Source organism: Mobula hypostoma, chromosome 2 (assembly GCF_963921235.1).
Source record: "Mobula hypostoma chromosome 2, sMobHyp1.1, whole genome shotgun sequence".
In the NCBI taxonomy this organism is placed as follows: domain Eukaryota; kingdom Metazoa; phylum Chordata; class Chondrichthyes; order Myliobatiformes; family Myliobatidae; genus Mobula; species Mobula hypostoma.
In genome coordinates, this window is record NC_086098.1 from 123,650,811 (window position 1) to 123,668,800 (window position 17,990).

At 48.3% G+C, this 17,990-nt stretch overlaps 1 protein-coding gene across 1 annotated transcript in view; it reads right to left on the reverse strand.

Annotated features, from left to right (window-relative positions):
• Positions 1 to 4,532: 4,532 nt before the first annotated feature.
• Positions 4,533 to 17,990, reverse strand: part of stum (stum, mechanosensory transduction mediator homolog) — a 30,590-nt gene continuing 17,132 nt past the window's right edge. The window contains exons 2-3 of the mRNA XM_063072521.1: positions 7,686 to 7,865; positions 4,533 to 4,975 (exon numbers count right to left, since the gene is read on the reverse strand). Of these exons, the coding sequence (XP_062928591.1) occupies positions 4,941 to 4,975; positions 7,686 to 7,865 (215 nt within the window). The 3' untranslated portion in view covers positions 4,533 to 4,940. The remainder of the gene's footprint in view (positions 4,976 to 7,685; positions 7,866 to 17,990) is intronic.

Consider the following 17,990-nt stretch of genomic DNA (forward strand, 5'->3'; position numbering starts at 1 on the left):
CCCATTCCTGCCCTGTGTGTGTGTTTGAGAGACCCACACTCTTCCCCCCCCATGTGTGTGTCTGTGTGTGTGTGTGTGTGTGTGTGAGACTCACACTCATTCCTGCCCTGTGTGTGTGTTTGAGAGACCCACACTCTTCCCCCCCGTGTGTGTGTGTGTGTGTGTGTGTGTGTGAGACCCACACTCTTCCCCCGTGTGTGTGTGTGTGTGTGTGTGTGTGTGTGTGTGTGTGAGACTCACACTCTTCCCCCGTGTGTGTGTGTGTGAGACCCACACTCTTCCCCCGTGTGTGTGTGTGTGTGTGTGAGACTCACACTCATTCCTGCCCTGTGTGTGTGTTTGAGAGACCCACACTCTTTCCCCCCGTGTGTGTGTGTGTGTGTGTGTGTGTGTGTGTGTGTGTGAGACTCACACCCATTCCTGCCCTGTGTGTGTGTTTGAGAGACCCACACTCTTCCCCCACATGTGTGTGTGTGTGTGTGTGTGTGTGTGTGTGTGTGTGTGTGTGTGTGTGTGTGAGACCCATACTCTTCCCCCGTGTGTGTGTGTGTGTGTGAGACTCACACCCATTCCTGCCCTGTGTGTGTGTTTGAGAGACCCACACTCTTCCCGCCAATGTGTGTGTGTGTGTGTGTGTGTGTGTGTGTGTGTGTGTGTGTGAGACCCACACTCTTCCCCCGTGTGTGTGTGTGTGAGACCCACACTCTGCCCCCCATGTGTGTGTGTGTGTGTGTGTGTGACCCACACTCTTCCCCCGTGTGTGTGTGTGTGTGTGTGTGTGTGTGAGACCCACACTCTTCGCCCCCGTGTGTGTGTGTGTGTGTGTGTGTGTGTGAGACCCACACTCTCCCCCCCATGTGTGTGTGTGTGTGTGTGTGTGTGAGACCCACACTCTTCCCCCCCCGTGTGTGTGTGTGTGTGTGTGTGAGACTCACACTCTTCCCCCGTGTGTGTGTGTGTGTGACTCACACCCATTCCTGCCCTGTGTGTGTGTTTGAGAGACCCACACTCTTCCCCCCCCCGTGTGTGTGTGTGTGTGTGTGTCTGTGTGTGTGTGTGTGTGTGTGTGTGTGTGTGTGAGACCCACACTCTTCCCCCGTGTGTGTGTGTGTGAGACCCACACTCTTCCCCCCCCCGTGTGTGTGTGTGTGTGTGTGTGTGTCTGTGTGTGTGTGTGTGTGTGTGTGTGTGTGTGAGACCCACACTCTTCCCCCGTGTGTGTGTGTGAGACTCACACTCTTCCCCCGTGTGTGTGTGTGTGTGTGTGTGTGTGTGAGACCCACACTCTTCCCCCCCATGTGTGTGTGTGTGTGTGTGTGTGTGTGTGTGAGACCCACACTCTTCCCCCCCCGTGTGTGTGTGTGTGTGTGTGTGTGTGAGACCCACACTCTTCCCCCGTGTGTGTGTGTGTGTGTGTGTGTGTGTGTGTGTGAGACGCACACCCATTCCTGCCCTCTGTGTGTGTTTGAGAGACCCACACTCTTCCCCCCCCGTGTGTGTGTGTGTGTGTGTGTGTGTGTGTGTGAGACCCACACTCTTCCCCCGTGTGTGTGTGTGTGTGTGTGTGTGTGAGACTCACACTCTTCCCCCATGTGTGTGTGTGTGTGTGTGTGTGTGTGTGTGTGTGAGACCCACACTCTTCCCCCCGTGTGTGTGTGTGTGTGTGTGAGACCCACACTCTTCCCCCGTGTGTGTGTGTGTGTGTGTGTGTGTGTGTGTGACCCACACTCTTCCCCCCCGTGTGTGTGTGTGTGTGTGTGTGTGAGACCCACACTCTTCCCCCCATGTGTGTGTGTGTGTGTGTGTGAGACCCACACTCTTCCCCCCCATGTGTGTGTGTGTGTGTGTGTGTGAGACTCACACTCTTCCCCCCCGTGTGTGTGTGTGTGTGTGTGTGTGTGTGTGTGTGTGAGACTCACACTCTTCCCCACCCTGTGTGTGTGTGTGTGTGTGTGTGTGTGTGTGTGTGTGTGTGTGTGTGTGAGACTCACACCCACTCCTGCCCTCTTGTACTGAGCTGTGTGAATCTGTGTGATCAGTGGTTAAAAGCCGAGTGGGTAATTATGTACAGTACTTCACCAGGACAGTAATTGAGTTAATTAGATTTGTTTCCTTGCCAGCAATACTCAGAGGCCAACTACAAGACTGCTCAGCTAGGGGTGTAGAAGCCAACAGCTTCCTTGTCATTCAATGCAAAGAATTTAATCTCCGGACTTCCAGAGCTCAGCATGGCAACAGAGTGCCCTCAGTAGGGGAACAACACCTTCTTCCAGGCCAGCCTGGGAGCAGAGCGAGGCTCACCAGTATGTCGAACACTTACTACAAACTGACAATTACTCTAAAGACAGGCTAAGCACACACAAAACCATTGGCTGTTCCCAGTCCTCCCAGAAGCCACAAAGTTTAGAAACGATAACGGTTACCTTCCCTTGAGCTGACTGTGTATAGCTGCAGCTCGGTCACAGCCTTTTGCTTTCCCTGCTGTAGAAAGCCGAGCAGGAACTGGGGGGCGGCGCAGAGGCCCAGTTGGTCGGGCCTCTGTCTCACAGCCATGGTGAGCCAGGTTCGACCCTGACCTCGGGCACTGTCTGTTTGGAGTTTGCACACTCTCCCACATCGCAAGGATTGGTGGTCAACTGTAAATTGCCTCTGGTGTATGGTGAGGGGGTAGAATGTGGGGAGAATAAAATGGGATTCCAGTAAACGGGTGGTTGAAGGTCAGAATGCACTTGATGGAATGAAAGGCCTGTTTCCTTGCAGTACAAATTTGAGTCAGGGCTGGACCTACAGAAGGAGATGAGAAGGGGCTTATCCTTATCCTTATTGTAACACAGAAGCCATTCAGCCCACTAGGTCCCAGCTAGCCCCCATCCGAGGAATCCCACCAGTAACAAACCCTCACCTTCGTCTCTCTTCCACTCTCCTCCCCAATTCTCCTGGTCGCCCACCCACCCTAGGGCTAGCTTCCTGCGGCCAGTTTAATGTGCCAACGCAGCATTGGGATGTGGGAAGTAGCAGGCAGGAATACACGGGGTTACAGGGTCAGCCTGCTAATTCTGTACAGGCGCTGAGGATTGGACTGCAGTCCTTGCAACAGCACTAACAGGCCGAATCCCTCCTCCCCATTTCCTTCGAGTGCCAGGATCATCATCGAGTCCAAGGAACTGGATGACATCTCATCAAGATCCTGACCGCTCATTATTTTGAGCATGAAATTGTCATCACAGAGCACAGAAACAGGCCCTTCAGCCCATCAAATACATGCTGACCATCAAGCACCTCTTGCTGGATTAATACTTCTCATTAACCGCTGATATTAATCACTATTTGTTGCAAATTGGCTCCATTTAAGATGCCAAGAGAAGAAGGAACATCATGGCCAGACTACATTGAGGAACCAGTGCCTCGAGCGACATTTATGGGGAGAGGGGTGAGGAATCGTTGACATTTCTTGATGAAATCTTGCCTTATGTGTCCATAGTGGTCACACCATCTTCACTGTCACTTGGTACTATTTAAATTCCCCGGACTGTGTTGTTCCAACATAATTTTTAAATTGAAAGAAGGACTGTTAATTCGCAATGTTCTTCAAAATCTTTTTTAAACGAGTTCATACTTAACTTACTGCAAAAGACCACACAAAAAAGGACTTAATGTGGGGAGTCCTGGGATCTGTGAGAAAGGAACTGATGTGGGAATATTCCAGGCAGCTCGATGTTCAGTCCGGACATCGAGCTCTTTGAGGGAATGGTGACAAGTGATACTCCAGCAAGGAGGAAAGGCAAGCGAGGCAGGCCGATTGTTGGGTGATTGGGTGAAGATGGGGTGGAGGGGAGGGAGGGTGATTGGGTGAAGATGGGGTGGGAGGGGAGGGAGGGTGATTGGGTGAAAATGGGGTGGGAGGGGAGGGAGGGTGATTGGGTGAAGTTGGGGTGGGAAGAGAGGGAGGGTGATTGGGTGAAGATGGGGTGAGAGGGGAGGGAGGGTGATTGGGTGAAGATGGGGTGGGAAGAGAGGGAGGGTGATTGGGTGAAGATGGGGTGAGAGGGGAGGGAGGGTGATTGGGTGAAGATGGGGTGGGAAGAGAGGGAGGGTGATTGGGTGAAGATGGGGTGGGAGGGGAGGGAGGGTGATTGGGTGAAGATGGGGTGGGAAGAGAGGGAGGGTGATTGGGTGAAGATGGGGTGGGAGGGGAGGGAGGGTGATTGGGTGAAGATGGGGTGGGAGGGGAGGGAGGGTGATTGGGTGAAGATGGGGTGGGAGGGGAGGGAGGGTGATTGGGTGAAGATGGGGTGGGAGGGGAGGGAGGGTGATTGGGTGAAAATGGGGTGGGAGGGGAGGGAGGGTGATTGGGTGAAGATGGGGTGGGAAGAGAGGGAGGGTGATTGGGTGAAGATGGGGTGAGAGGGGAGGGAGGGTGATTGGGTGAAGATGGGGTGAGAGGGGAGGGAGGGTGATTGGGTGAAGATGGGGTGGGAAGAGAGGGAGGGTGATTGGGTGAAGATGGGGTGGGAAGAGAGGGAGGGTGATTGGGTGAAGATGGGGTGGGAGGGGAGGGAGGGTGATTGGGTGAAGATGGGGTGGGAAGAGAGGGAGGGTGATTGGGTGAAGATGGGGTGGGAGGGGAGGGAGGGTGATTGGGTGAAGATGGGGTGGGAAGAGTAGGGAGGGTGATTGGGTGAAGATGGGGTGGGAAGAGAGGGAGGGTGATTGGGTGAAGATGGGGTGGGAGGGGAGGGAGGGTGATTGGGTGAAAATGGGGTGGGGAGGGAGAATTGTTCTGTTGCTCCGTGTTTAATTTTGTTTTCCCTCCTCAATCGGCCCAGTTGAAGTCTGGGTGCTGGGGGTCTTCCGAGGTGCCTGACGGGGGGGTGACCAATCACTGTTGCAGGTGGGGAACAGGTGGAGATGCCTTCAACTTTCCGAAGACCCCTGGAGAACTACAGCTGTTGAGTAATTCCATGTTCCCTGTAGGCTGTCAACAGGAAAAAAAGGACATGTCAGAAACTGAAGGTTACCTGTCCTTCCCACAGGTGGACACCAAACCAGACATGGCAATAGGAGGAGGAGTAGGCCACTAGACCCAAACCTGTCATTCAGCCGCGCGATGCCAGCCTCTTCTGTGCCAGTTCTTCACAACCCTCAATTCCTCAATCTCTCAAATATTTATCTAAATTCACCTTAAATGCAAGTAAGTTCAATTCAGTTTGCCCCATTATAGGAAGCAACACACACAAAATGCCGGAGGAACTCAGCAGCATGGATGGAAAAAGAGTACAGTCAGCGTTTCGGGATTTTGTCTTGTTTGTGACCCCATTATAGGAAAGATGCCAAGCCTGCTTCGGTGAGGATGTGGCCTGGATTAGAGCGTGTGAGCTATAAGGAGAGGCTGGATAAAGCTGTGCTGTGATGGAGATCGGATACCTTTCCAGTGAGAATATATCTAATACCAAAGGGCTTTAAGGTGGAAGGGATAAATTCAAGGAAAGTGTGCAGGACAAGTTTCTTTTTACCCAGAGAGTGGAGGCTTCCTGAGATGTGACGTCTGGGATGGTAGAGGAGAAGGTTTAAGAGGCTCCTAGACAGGCACATGAATGTGCTGAGAATGGAGGATAAGGACTTTGTTCAGGCAGAAGGAATTAAGTGTCATTAGTTTGGCACAACATCGTAGATCAGAGGAGAGGTCCCTGAGCTGTACTGTTCTATGTTTTTAATAATCCAGCCTCCACCACCCTCAGGAGTAGGAAATTCTGGAGATTCACTACCCTCTGGGAGAAGTTGCTCCATCCCTCAGTTTTAAACAACCAGCCCTTATCTTGCAGTTAATGTCCCCTTGTTCAAGGCTCTCCCCACAAGTGGAAACACTTAAAACTCAACCCAGCCAAGCCCCTTCAGGACCTCGTCAGTTTAAGTAAGATCACCCCTCACTTGTCTGAGCTCTATGGATTACTGAGACAGGCTGTCCAGTCTCTCTCGATAGGCCGACCCTCTCATTCCAAGAATTACCCCAGTAACTTTCCTTTGCACTACCTTCAATGTGACTGTATCCTTTCATAGGTAAGTGGACCAAAACTATGCACTGTACTCCAGGTGTCTCACCAACACCTGGTACAACTGTAACAAAATCTCCCCATACTTAAACTCCAACCCCTTCACATTAAAGGCCAAGATGCCTTTTGCTTTCTTAGCCACTAGTTGGACCTGCCTGCTAATGTTTTTGTGATTTCTACCCTGGAACTCCTCAGTCCTTCTGAATGTCTCCCTAGTCAGATAAGCAGGCATTTGGCAGATGTTACACTTCTTCAGCAAACGCACTCAATGCAGTTTAATCAAGTGAATTCCCTCTCTCTCCCTACAGGATAAGAAGGACAGAAGCAGGAAGGGGGGAACGTCGACTCAGACCATGAGAAGCCTGCGTCGGGCATTTTCATGCCTTACAAGGTGCAGATTGGAAGTCTGTGTGGGGCGTCATTCCTCGCACAGACACTAGAGCAATGTATGGTTAAGTGACTTGCACAAGGACACAAACACGCTGCCACAGCTGAGGCTCGAACTAGCGACCTTGAGATCACTAGACAAAGCCTTAACCACTTGGCCACGTGCAGGAAGGCTATGATTAAATACCAGTTAGTCCACATGAAAAAGATTATGTCCAATCTGGTCAAGTAGTGACTGATGGTCCCTGAGAGAGGCTGGGGAAGGTCGACCAATGAAGGGGGGATTTGACGAGTGGCAGATAGAATCATGGTGGGTTTAGTGGGGGTTCAGCGGATGGTTCATGGACCTGATTTGGACCGAAGGAGAAAAGAGGCAAATGTGAGGGAAAACCTTGGAGGACCTCAGCGGGTTGAGCAGCATTTGTGGTAGCTGAGTAACTGTTGGCGTTATGGGGTCAAGACCATTGGACTGAGAATGGAGGGGGGAGATGGCTGGCACTAAAGGGGAGAGCGGAGCGTTGAGGCAGGGGCCAGTAGGTGATCGGTGGACTGAAGAGAAGTGAAGGATAACGGGCAGAAGGAGTGAAATAAGGCCAAAGATAGTGAAGGTAGTAGATAGCTGCTGGAGGGTGCCAATGGGACACGAAGGCTACCAGTTCTGGAACCTAATGTGAGGGAGGCGATGATGGGAAGCATTAGGGGAGACGTGCATGGGGGATTGAAACAGATGGGGGAAGGAGAACCACTAGGAGAAGAGGGTGGGTGGAACCAGACGGGTCAGGGAGATGAAAATAGGTGATGGAGGTTGGGGGTGCTCTACACGGAAACATATTTACCTGGAGAAGGTTCTGAATATGAACTCACTGGGTGTAGGGGTGGTGGAAGCTGCCTTCAAAGGGGGAGCCACAGGAGGCCGCAGCCTGGAGCCACACACAAAATGCTGGAGGAACTCAGCAGGTAAGGCAGCATCTAGGGAGTCAATGTATTGAGTTGAGATCCTTTGTCTGCAGTCAGGGTCAGGAGAAAGGGGAGTTAATGAGTGAGGAATTGTGTTGTGGGAGTTGAACAGGAAGTCAGTGATGGGTTGGCCATTTGAGGATGATAGACGAAGCCATCTTAAAAGTTAAGTAGGGACAGTAGTTGGAGTGTTTTCAGATCAGCCCAAGGATCCAGGGACAGGGCGTTCGCTTTAGAACAGGTTGGGGGTGGGTGAGTGTGGAATTTGAGTGACTGTCACCTTTCACTTACTGGCGAGGGCGACCATGTCCATTCCCCAGAAGATGCTCATGATCCAGCCCACGATTACCACCGCTGTGACAATCTGAATGAACGCAGCGACCACGTTCAGCAGGAAGGCGCAGCACACATGGCGGTTCGGAACGTCCGTACGGGCGCCGCACAGTACCGTGAAGGCTGACAGGAAGGTCCCTGCAACACAACCACACGTAGAGGTAAATCCCACAGCACCACTACTGGAGGGGAGGCGTACCCGTGTCACTGCTCCCAAACCTCAGCAAAGGGGTTGGCATTTGGAATATTGTCAGCAGCTTTGGGCCCTGTGTCTGAAGAAAGGGTCCAGAGGAGGTTCACAAGAATAATCCCAGGACAGAAAGACAACCTATGAGGAGCATTTAATGCCTCTGGGCCTATACACAATGGAGCTCAGAAGGATTGGAGGTCATCTTTGATCGTGTGGATAGCCAGAGGCTTTTTCCCAGGGCTGAAATGGCTAACATGAGGGGGCATAGTTTTAAGATGCTTGGAAGTAGGTGCAAGGCCCACGTAGGGTTGCCAATTGTCCCGTATTAGCCTGGACATCCCATATATTGGGCTAAATTGGTTTGTCCCATACGGAACCGCCCTTGTCCCGTATTTCCCCTGCCAAGGAAGAGCGTTCCTATGAAACCTTTCCTGCCGAAATGGCGTAAAGCGAAGAAGCAATTTCCATTAATTTATATGGGAAAAATTTTTGAGCGTTCCTAGACCCAAAAAATAACCTACCAAATCATACCAAATAACACATAAAACCTAAAATAACACTAACATATAATAAAAGCAGGAACGATATGATAAACACACAGCCTATATAAAGTAGAAATAATGTATGTACAATGTAGTCAGGAAGATTAAGCCAAAACCGATTTGTAGGGGAAAAAATGGGCACGTAAACACATGCGCACACCGGTGCCCGCCGCGCAAGGCTTCATGGTCATGGTAGTCTTTCTCGGGGTAAACACAAGTGTCCCGTATTTGACTGCTACTTTTGTCCCTTATTTGGGAATGAGAAAGTTGGCAACCCTATACAAGGGGGATGTCAGAGGTAAGTTTTTCACACAGAGAGTGGTGGGTGTGTGGAATGCACTGCCAGAGAAGGTGGTAGAGGGGGATACAACAGGGTCTTTTAAGAGCCTCTTAGAAAGGTACACGGAGCTTATAGAAATGGAGGCCTTTGCGGTAGGGAAATTCTAGGCAGTTTCTAGAGTAGATTACATGGTCGGCACAACATTGTGGGCCGAAGGGCCTGTAATGTGCTGTAGATTTCTATGTTCTACTGAAAGGCCTGGATAGAGTGGACGTGGAGAGAATGGAGGAGAGTCGAGGATCTGAGGGCGAAGCCTTAGAATGAAGGGACAACCCTTTAAAACTGAGATGAGGCCAGAGAGCAGTGAATCAGTGGAAAATGTTGCCACAGACGGCTGTGAAGGCCAAGTCATTGGGTGTAAAGCAGCGATTGATAGGTTCCTGACTGGCAAGTGTCGAAGGGTTACAGGGAAAAGGCAGGAGAATGGGATTGAGAGAGAAAAACCAGAATGGTCTAAATCTGCTCCTGTATTTAGATATTTATTTTACTTAGAGGGGAACAGGCCCTTCTGGCTGAACAAGCGCCACCCAACAACCTATTTAATTCACCCTAGCCTGATCACAGGACAATTTACAACCACCAATTAACCTCGTAACCGGTAGGTCTTTGGACTGTGGGAGGAAATCCACATGGTCAAGGTGAGAACATTAACCTAGTAACCGGTAGGTCAAGGTGAGAACATACACACTCCTTACCAGTGGCACTGGGATTGAACTCTGAGCTCTGACACCTCTAGCTGTGGAGGCATTGTGGAAACTGCTACAATGGTGCCCCGTTCTAGTAATCGTTCACAGGGAAATACTTGTATAGGAGGAGGAGAAGATGGCGGCACGCACGGCCTCTCCGGTGAATAATATCTGTAATCTGTCAAGTAGGGGACCATGCACAATTCTGATTTGATGGAGAGGGACATGAGAGTACAGAGGAACATCTGGAGAAACTTCTGAAATGCCCTCTTTGCTGCTGCTGCTACTGTGTGGTAACCAGAATATCCAGAGCAGAAGGCCCCGAATCCTCGGCTTTGCGTGTTTCAGCGGCCGGGGCGAGGTTGAAGGCGCTCGGAAGGCTGTATCGGAGGGGCTGGTCAGAGGCTCGAAGTTTTCGGATGGATGGACTCAGTGTCGGCTGTGGTCAGCTGCTTCCAAGGCATCGGCAAGTTGACGGTGCCTGGAGGTTTATGGCAGGGAGTTTCTCCCTTTTGCCGCCTGCTATCGGGGACTCGGGAATCGATCGACTCGGGGACTTTGAGACTTTTTTTATGGTTTGTTCTTCATCAAATTATGGTATTGCTTTGCACTGCTGTAACTATATGTTATAATTATGTGGTTCTGTCAGTGTTAATCTTTGGTTTGTCCTGTTTTTCTGTGATACCACTCCGCAGAAACATTGTATCATTTCTTAATGCATGTATGCATTTCCAAATGACAATAAAAGAACTCTGAGTGTTCTCATAAAGCCAATTAAATATTGTTGGAATTTGAAATATGGCCAGCAATTTGCACACAGCAAGTTGCTACAAGCAAGAAGCTAATAATAACACGTGGTGTTCACTCCGGGTCAGGTTTGCTATCACTGACATATGTCATGACATTTATGGTTTTGCAGCAGCAGTATGTAATATACAACAGCAACTTATAATAAGAATTATTTTAAATAAACACATAGTACAAGAAGAGAACATAACAGTGAGGTAGGGTTCATTGCTTCAGGGACTGTTCAGAAATCTGATGGCAGAGGGGAAGAAGCTGTTCCTGAAACGTTGAGTGTGGGTCTTCAGGCTCTTGTACCTCGTCGCTGATGGCAGTCAGAAGAAGAGGGCATGTGGGTGATGGGGGTCCTTGACGATGGATGTCACCTTCTTGGAGCATCGCCTTCTTTTTAGAAGTCTTCAACAGTGTTATAATGTTGAGCAGAACGATGCCCATGGGTGGTGTGAGGTGACTGTGTTACAAGCCCAGTGATCAATAGGCCTGGACTACCTGCTCTGTAATTCCACAATGTAGCTAACTCCAAACCCCTGTAGACCTGAACCCACTCAGTCAGAGGGTTTATTATGGCTTTAGAGTCAGAGTACAATACAGCACAGATAGAGGCCATTCAGCCCAACCAGTTCATGCTAACCACTGTGCCCAACCAGCTAGTTCCAATTTCCTGTATTTGCTCCCCCACCATGTACCTAACCAAGTTCTTCCTTAATGATTATATTGTACCTGCCTCAACCACTTCCTCTGGCAGCTCGTTCCACATTCAGTGGGTACTGGTTAATTGGGACTGTCGCTTGTTTGGAACAACTCTTAAAGAAGAAAAACTACTTCAGAAAATAGCCGGGATTCCCTTAATTTATTTGAGAAACTATGCCACTTAACTGGGACAGGACGCTGTTGCGAAACAGCTTCTATCTAGCATTTGCGTTGGCCATTTGACACTGCACTGTGCTTAGAGTGAACAGTTTTTAAATAGTGTCAATTGCATGTGTTTGTGCTCAAAAGCAGTGATTTCTGTCACTGATAGTTGCTGAGAAATGAGCAGGAAGGCAATTCAGAACTGATTTGTTCACTGCAGTTTCAAGCGTTCAGGCGTGGAGATGCCAGAAACGAAATGAAAAGATTTCACTACTTCAACAAGTTAGGAACTACGAAGATTTGAAGGTATTGACAATCACCTTGAATGTTACAATGAAGATGAAGATTTGGAGGATGGAATCATTACAGCATTGTATGAAGGCAATACACTATCTGCACACAGTGTCTGTGTTGATTTTGTTCATTTATAGTCAAAAGAACGTGACATGGATGAACTCCTAGGCCAATAGGTATTAAGAACTAAAACACAATTTTATAGTACTGTCGTAGTATGGGGTAGTGTTTTAGTTTGCTTTGCATTTCATTTAAATACAGAATTTGTTGCTCAGTTTGTCTTTTTTATATCTTTTTAATTATTTCAAAGAAACTTTAGCTAATCGGGGAAGCTGCTTAATTGGGCAAAAATGCACTGGTCCCAATGTTCCAATTGACTGGAATCCACTGTACTCACCGCCCTGTGTGTGGAAAAAGTTGCCCCTCAGGTCCTTTTTAGATCTTTCCCCTTTCACCCTAAACTATGCTCCCTAGTTTTGAACTTCCTTACCCTGGGGAAAATACAGTTTCCATCCACCTTATGTGTATTAAATATTTCTATAAGGCCACCTCTCATTCTCCTGCGTTCCAAGGATGAAGATCCAGCCTGGTCAACCTCTCCCTATAACTTAGGTCCTCTAGTCTTAGCAACATCCTTGTAAATCTTCTCTGCACTTTCCAGTTTAACCATATCTTTCCTATAAAAATGTGAAAGTGTGCCACTTGTACCATCACAAGATTAATGAGTGCAGGGGCCACCACCACCCACAGGTTCCCCTCCAGTCCCATTCCATCCTGAGTTGGAAATCTTTGCAGTTCCTTCACAGGTCTAAACAGTTCTATATTTTTTACTTTTTATTTTATTGAGATACGGTGCAGAATAGGCCCTTCGAGCCCTTCGAGCCACACTGCCCAGCAACCCCCAAATTAACTCTAGCCAATCACAGGACAATCTACAATGACCAACTAGCCTACCAACCAGTACACCTTTGGACTGTGGGAGGAAACCAGAGCACCCAGAGGAAATCCACATCCCCTGAATCAAATATTAACTCCCCTTCAATTCATTTTACACTGGTGAACAACAGTATTTGATTAATGTTTTGGGAAAGTGCGGCTGGAGAAGGATGGAAAATGCTGGAGGGTCGTCGGGAAGAGGGAGCAGGAGCTGGAAGTGGACGGAGTAATGTTTAGTCTGAAGGCTGTGTTCTGATGACAGAGGTTGGTTTGGACCGAGTCACTCGGCAGCCAAAAATAGTATTGTCGTGCTGCACTGTTGCCCTTGTTGGCAGGATTCCCGGGACCATATTCCTGAACCCAGTCACTGGAGTCTTGCTGGGAACAAAGTAGCAGTAGGTTTGGGAGATTGAGCCTCTGGAATTTGCTTCATCCACCTGCCAAATCAGACAATTCCTCAGGGATTGCTCCAAATCAGAGACTCCACAACATCTCCATCCCAGCTGGAGTTTCACACCTTTGATTTCTAAAGGGATCCGTGTATTCTTTTAGGAAATATGGCAAATACTTAGAATCTTAAACTGATACTGTATAGATACAGGCCCTTTGGCCCAACTGATCCCTGCTGACCACATTGTCCACCCATTCAGTTCCATTTTCTGCTTTTGGCCCATTTCCCTCCAAGCCCCACCTCTGCACGTACCCAGCCAAGTGCTTCTTAAATGATACCATTGTGCCTGCCTCAACCACTTAATTCATTCCATCGATGTGAAAAATTCCACCAGGGTTAGAAATTAGCTGCATTGTGGAATTACAGACCAGGTAGACCAGGCCCCTTCTGTCTTTTAAATCTTTCTGCTCTCACCCTAATCCTATGCAGCTTAGTTTTGGACTCTCCTACCCTGAGGAAGTGGCACTTACAGTCTGTCACATCTATACCTCTCATGATTCTATAAACCTGAAAAATTCACCCCTCTTTCTCTTACGCTCCAAGGAATAAAGAATGAGCCTGGCCAACCTCTCTTTATAATGCAGGCTCCCTAATCCTAGCAACATCCTCGTAAAAAATTTCTGCATTCTTGCCAGTTTAACCCTGTCTTTCCTCCAACAGAATGAGCAGAAGTGTACACGTCGATCCAGGTGTGGCTTACACAACACCCCAGCTCCCGTACTCAATGCCCTGACAGATGAAGGCCAGCATGTTCTTCCTGAAGCCAGCGGAGCCATTAGGCAGGGTTCACAATGTCAGACTTGCTTCTCCCAGCTGCGGATACCTGACATTGTTAGCATATATGAAACAGCAGTGTGGGTTGACGGGGAGAATGGGAGAGAGGCAGAGGGATGGGCAGAGGAATGGATGGTGGGTGGGGGAGAGATACTAAGAACGGAAAGCTGTTGGAGGGAACAGCAGTGAAGGAAGACTAGGAAAGAGACAGGCAAGGAACAAACAGATAAGCAGGGAGGGGTGGTGGGCAAAGGCTGTGGGCATTATAGTGGTGCAACCAGTTCCATTTTCACCTAGTGCCCCTGCCCTTGCCTCTTTACACTGACCATCTCCTCTCCATGTTCTTAGTCCTCAACCCAAAGCAATGACCATCGCTCTGCCTCCTCTGATGCAGCCAGTTGTTTCTCGGTGCAGATAGTAACCAGCAGGTCTTTGGGATGTGGGACTGAGGCAGCGACTTTATCAAATGTGCCACTGTGCTGCCTGGAAATCAGAGATGTGTGTAACAAGGGTAGTGCAGTGATCACGGGGATATCTGACCTATACACAAGGGTAGTGTAGTGATCACGGGGGATATCTGACCTATACACAAGGATAGTGTAGTGATCATGGGGATATCTGACCTATACACAAGGGTAGTGTAGTGATCATGGGGATATCTGACCTATACACAAGGATAGTGTAGTGATCATGGGGATATCTGACCTATACACAAGGGTAGTGTAGTGATCACGGGATATCTGACCTATACACAAGGGTAGTATAGTGATCATGGGGGATATCTGACCTATACACAAGGGTAGTGTAGTGATCACGGGGGATATCTAATCTATACACAAGGGTAGTGTAGTGATCACGGGATATCTCACCTATACACAAGGGTAGTGTAGTGATCACGGGGGATATCTCACCTATACGCAAGGGTAGTGTAGTGATCACGGGGGATATCTCACCTATACACAAGGGTAGTGTAGTGATCACGGGGGATATCTCACTAGACACAAGGGTAGTGTGGTGATCACGGGGAATATCTAACCTATACACAAGGGTAGTGTAGTGATCATGGGGATATCTGACCTATACACAAGGATAGTGTAGTGATCATGGGGATATCTGACCTATACACAAGGGTAGTGTAGTGATCACGGGATATCTGACCTATACACAAGGGTAGTATAGTGATCATGGGGGATATCTGACCTATACACAAGGGTAGTGTAGTGATCACGGGGGATATCTAATCTATACACAAGGGTAGTGTAGTGATCACGGGATATCTCACCTATACACAAGGGTAGTGTAGTGATCATGGGATATCTCACCTATACACAAGGGTAGTGTAGTGATCACGGGGGATATCTCACCTATACGCAAGGGTAGTGTAGTGATCACGGGGGATATCTTACCTATTCACAAGGGTAGTGTAGTGATCATGGGGATATCTGACCTATACACAAGGGTAGTATAGTGATCATGGGGGAATATCTGACCTATACACAAGGGTAGTGTAGTGATCACGGGGGATATCTAATCTATACACAAGGGTAGTGTAGTGATCACGGGATATCTCACCTATACACAAGGGTAGTGTAGTGATCATGGGATATCTCACCTATACACAAGGGTAGTGTAGTGATCACGGGGGATATCTCACCTATACACAAGGGTAGTGTAGTGATCACGGGGGATATCTAACCTATACACAAGGGTAGTGTAGTGATCACGGGGGATATCTCACCTATACACAAGGGTAGTGTAGTGATCACGGGGGATATCTCACCAGACACAAGGGTAGTGTAGTGATCATGGGGGATATCTTACCTATACACAAGGGTAGTGTAGTGATCATGGGGGATATCTCACCTATACATAAGGGTAGTGTAGTGATCACGGGGGATATCTCACCTATACACAAGGGTAGTGTAGTGATCACGGGGGATATCTAACCTATACACAAGGGTAGTGTAGTGATCACGGGGGATATCTCACCTATACACAAGGGTAGTGTAGTGATCACGGGGGATATCTCACCAGACACAAGGGTAGTGTAGTGATCATGGGGGATATCTTACCTATACACAAGGGTAGTGTAGTGATCATGGGGGATATCTCACCTATACATAAGGGTAGTGTAGTGATCACGGGGGATATCTAATCTATACACAACGGTAGCGTAGTGATCACGGGGGATATCTGACCTATGCACAAGGGTAGTGTAGTGATCATGGGGGATATCTAATCAATACACAAGGGTAGTGTAAAAATCACAGGAGATATCTAACCTAAACACAAGGGTAGTGTAGTGATCACGGGGGATATGTGACCTATACACAAGGGTAGTGTAGTGATTACGGGGATATCTAACCTATACACAAGGGTAGTGTAGTGATCACAGGGGATATCTCACCTATAGACCATTGTAGTGTAGTGATCACAGGGGATATCTAATCTATATGCAGATTGTGCAAAGAAATTATGTGAATTATAAACATGAGAAACTCTGCAGATGATGGAAATCCAGAGAAACACTCACAAAACACTGGAGGAACTCAGCAGGCCAGGCAGCATCTCTGGAAATGAATGAATGGTTGATATTTCGGGCTGAGAATCTTCTTCAGGATTAGAAAGCAAGGGGGAAGATGCCAGAATAGAAGGGTGAAGGGATATAAAATAATGCGTATGTATAAGTATGTTGATAATCCAGTAAAGAAGCGGGCCATCTGTTATCAACCAGTCAGAAAGGGTTAATTGAGGATCTATTAGTTAAGGTGTTTTTAGGGAATAGTGATCATATAATGATAGAATTTTATATTAGGATTGTTAAGTCATTTAACTCACCAAAACTATGGTCTTAAATATAACTAAAGCAAATTACAAAACTATGAGGCATGAACTGACTATTGTAGAATGCCAAATGATAGTAAATGAGCAATGTATAACATTTAAAGAACAATTGTGTAGCTTATAAGTAACATACTAAATAACACGCTGTATGTTGATACAGAGTCAAGGAGCACTACAGCATAGAAATGGGTCTTTCAGCCCATCTACTCCATGCCAAAATGTTATTCAGCTGAGTCCCATCGACATACCCCTCCCATCCACTCTTAGTCACACTCTTCTGAAGTGTTGCAATCAAGCTTGCATCCACCATTATATAAGGAATAAAATCACAGAAAAGTGGAGGAGCTCTGTGGGTTGAGCAGCAATGGTAAGAGTGTGGGTGGGGAAGAAGTTGTCAACATTTTAGAGTGAGATTCTGCACCAGGATGATTTGAGGTCTCAAACAAAACGTCAACAGATCTCTCCCCTTCCTACAGATGCTGCTCAACCTGTTGAGTTCATCCATTAGAGTGTCTGTTGCTTCAGATTCCAGCATCTTCAGTCTCCTGTGTCTACAGAGAAAACATCACAGAGCCACACAGCACAGATAAAGGCCCTTCAGCCCAACGAGTCCATGCTGACCACAGTGCCCACCCGGCTAGTCCTGCATTCGGCCCATATCCCCCTAAGCTCCACTCCTCCGTACCTGTCCAAGTGTTTCTTAAATAACGCTCTTATACCTTCCTCAGCCACTTCCTCTCATTCCATATACTCACCACCCTCTGCCTGAAAATGTTCTCCCTCAAGTCCTTTTTAAATCTTTCCCCTCTCACTCTATGCCTCCTAATTTTGGTCTTGCCAACCTTTGGGAAAAGAATTACCTAATCTACGCCTCTCATCATTTTAAGCATTTCTATAAGTTTGACCCTTGTTCTCCTATGTTCCAAGGAATGAAGACCTAGTCTTGCAAAACTTTACCTATTATTTAGGGCTTCTAGTTCTGCAAACTTCCTCATAAATGTCATGGTCCGGTCTGTGAAGTCCGTATTCTGGTTCACGGTCTGGTCCATCAACCCTCACTCCAGGTTTTCCTGTCTACCCTGTTTCTGTTCTTATTGAGCTCTAATTGAGGGAGCTGATGCTCGTTGGGGCTGGCTGCATAAATACCTTCAGAGACCAGGGCATGGCTGCTGGATTGTTCTTGTCCTTACTCCTTGTATCCCTTCCTCTGCCTTCTGTTTCCTAGCCTGAAGCCTTGCCAGTAACTCTCGCCTCGCCTGAAGTTCTGTCTTGCCTTGCATTGCCTGAAGCCTTGCCTTGTCTTGCTGTCTTGTCCTGGAGCCACCCCATACCTAGCTCCCTTCCTGTCCCTTGCCTCCGTCGGGTAAGGCCATCTTGCTGTTACCTGCGGTTGGTTCTGTCCCTTCCTGTCCCTTGCCTCCGTTGGGTAAGCCAGGCCGTCTTGCCGTTACCTAAGGTTGGTTCTGTCCCTTCCTGTCCCATGCCTCTGTCAGGTGGTGATCTGCGCCCTGCCCAGGAGTACCGCGCCCTGCCCAGGAGAACCGCGCCCT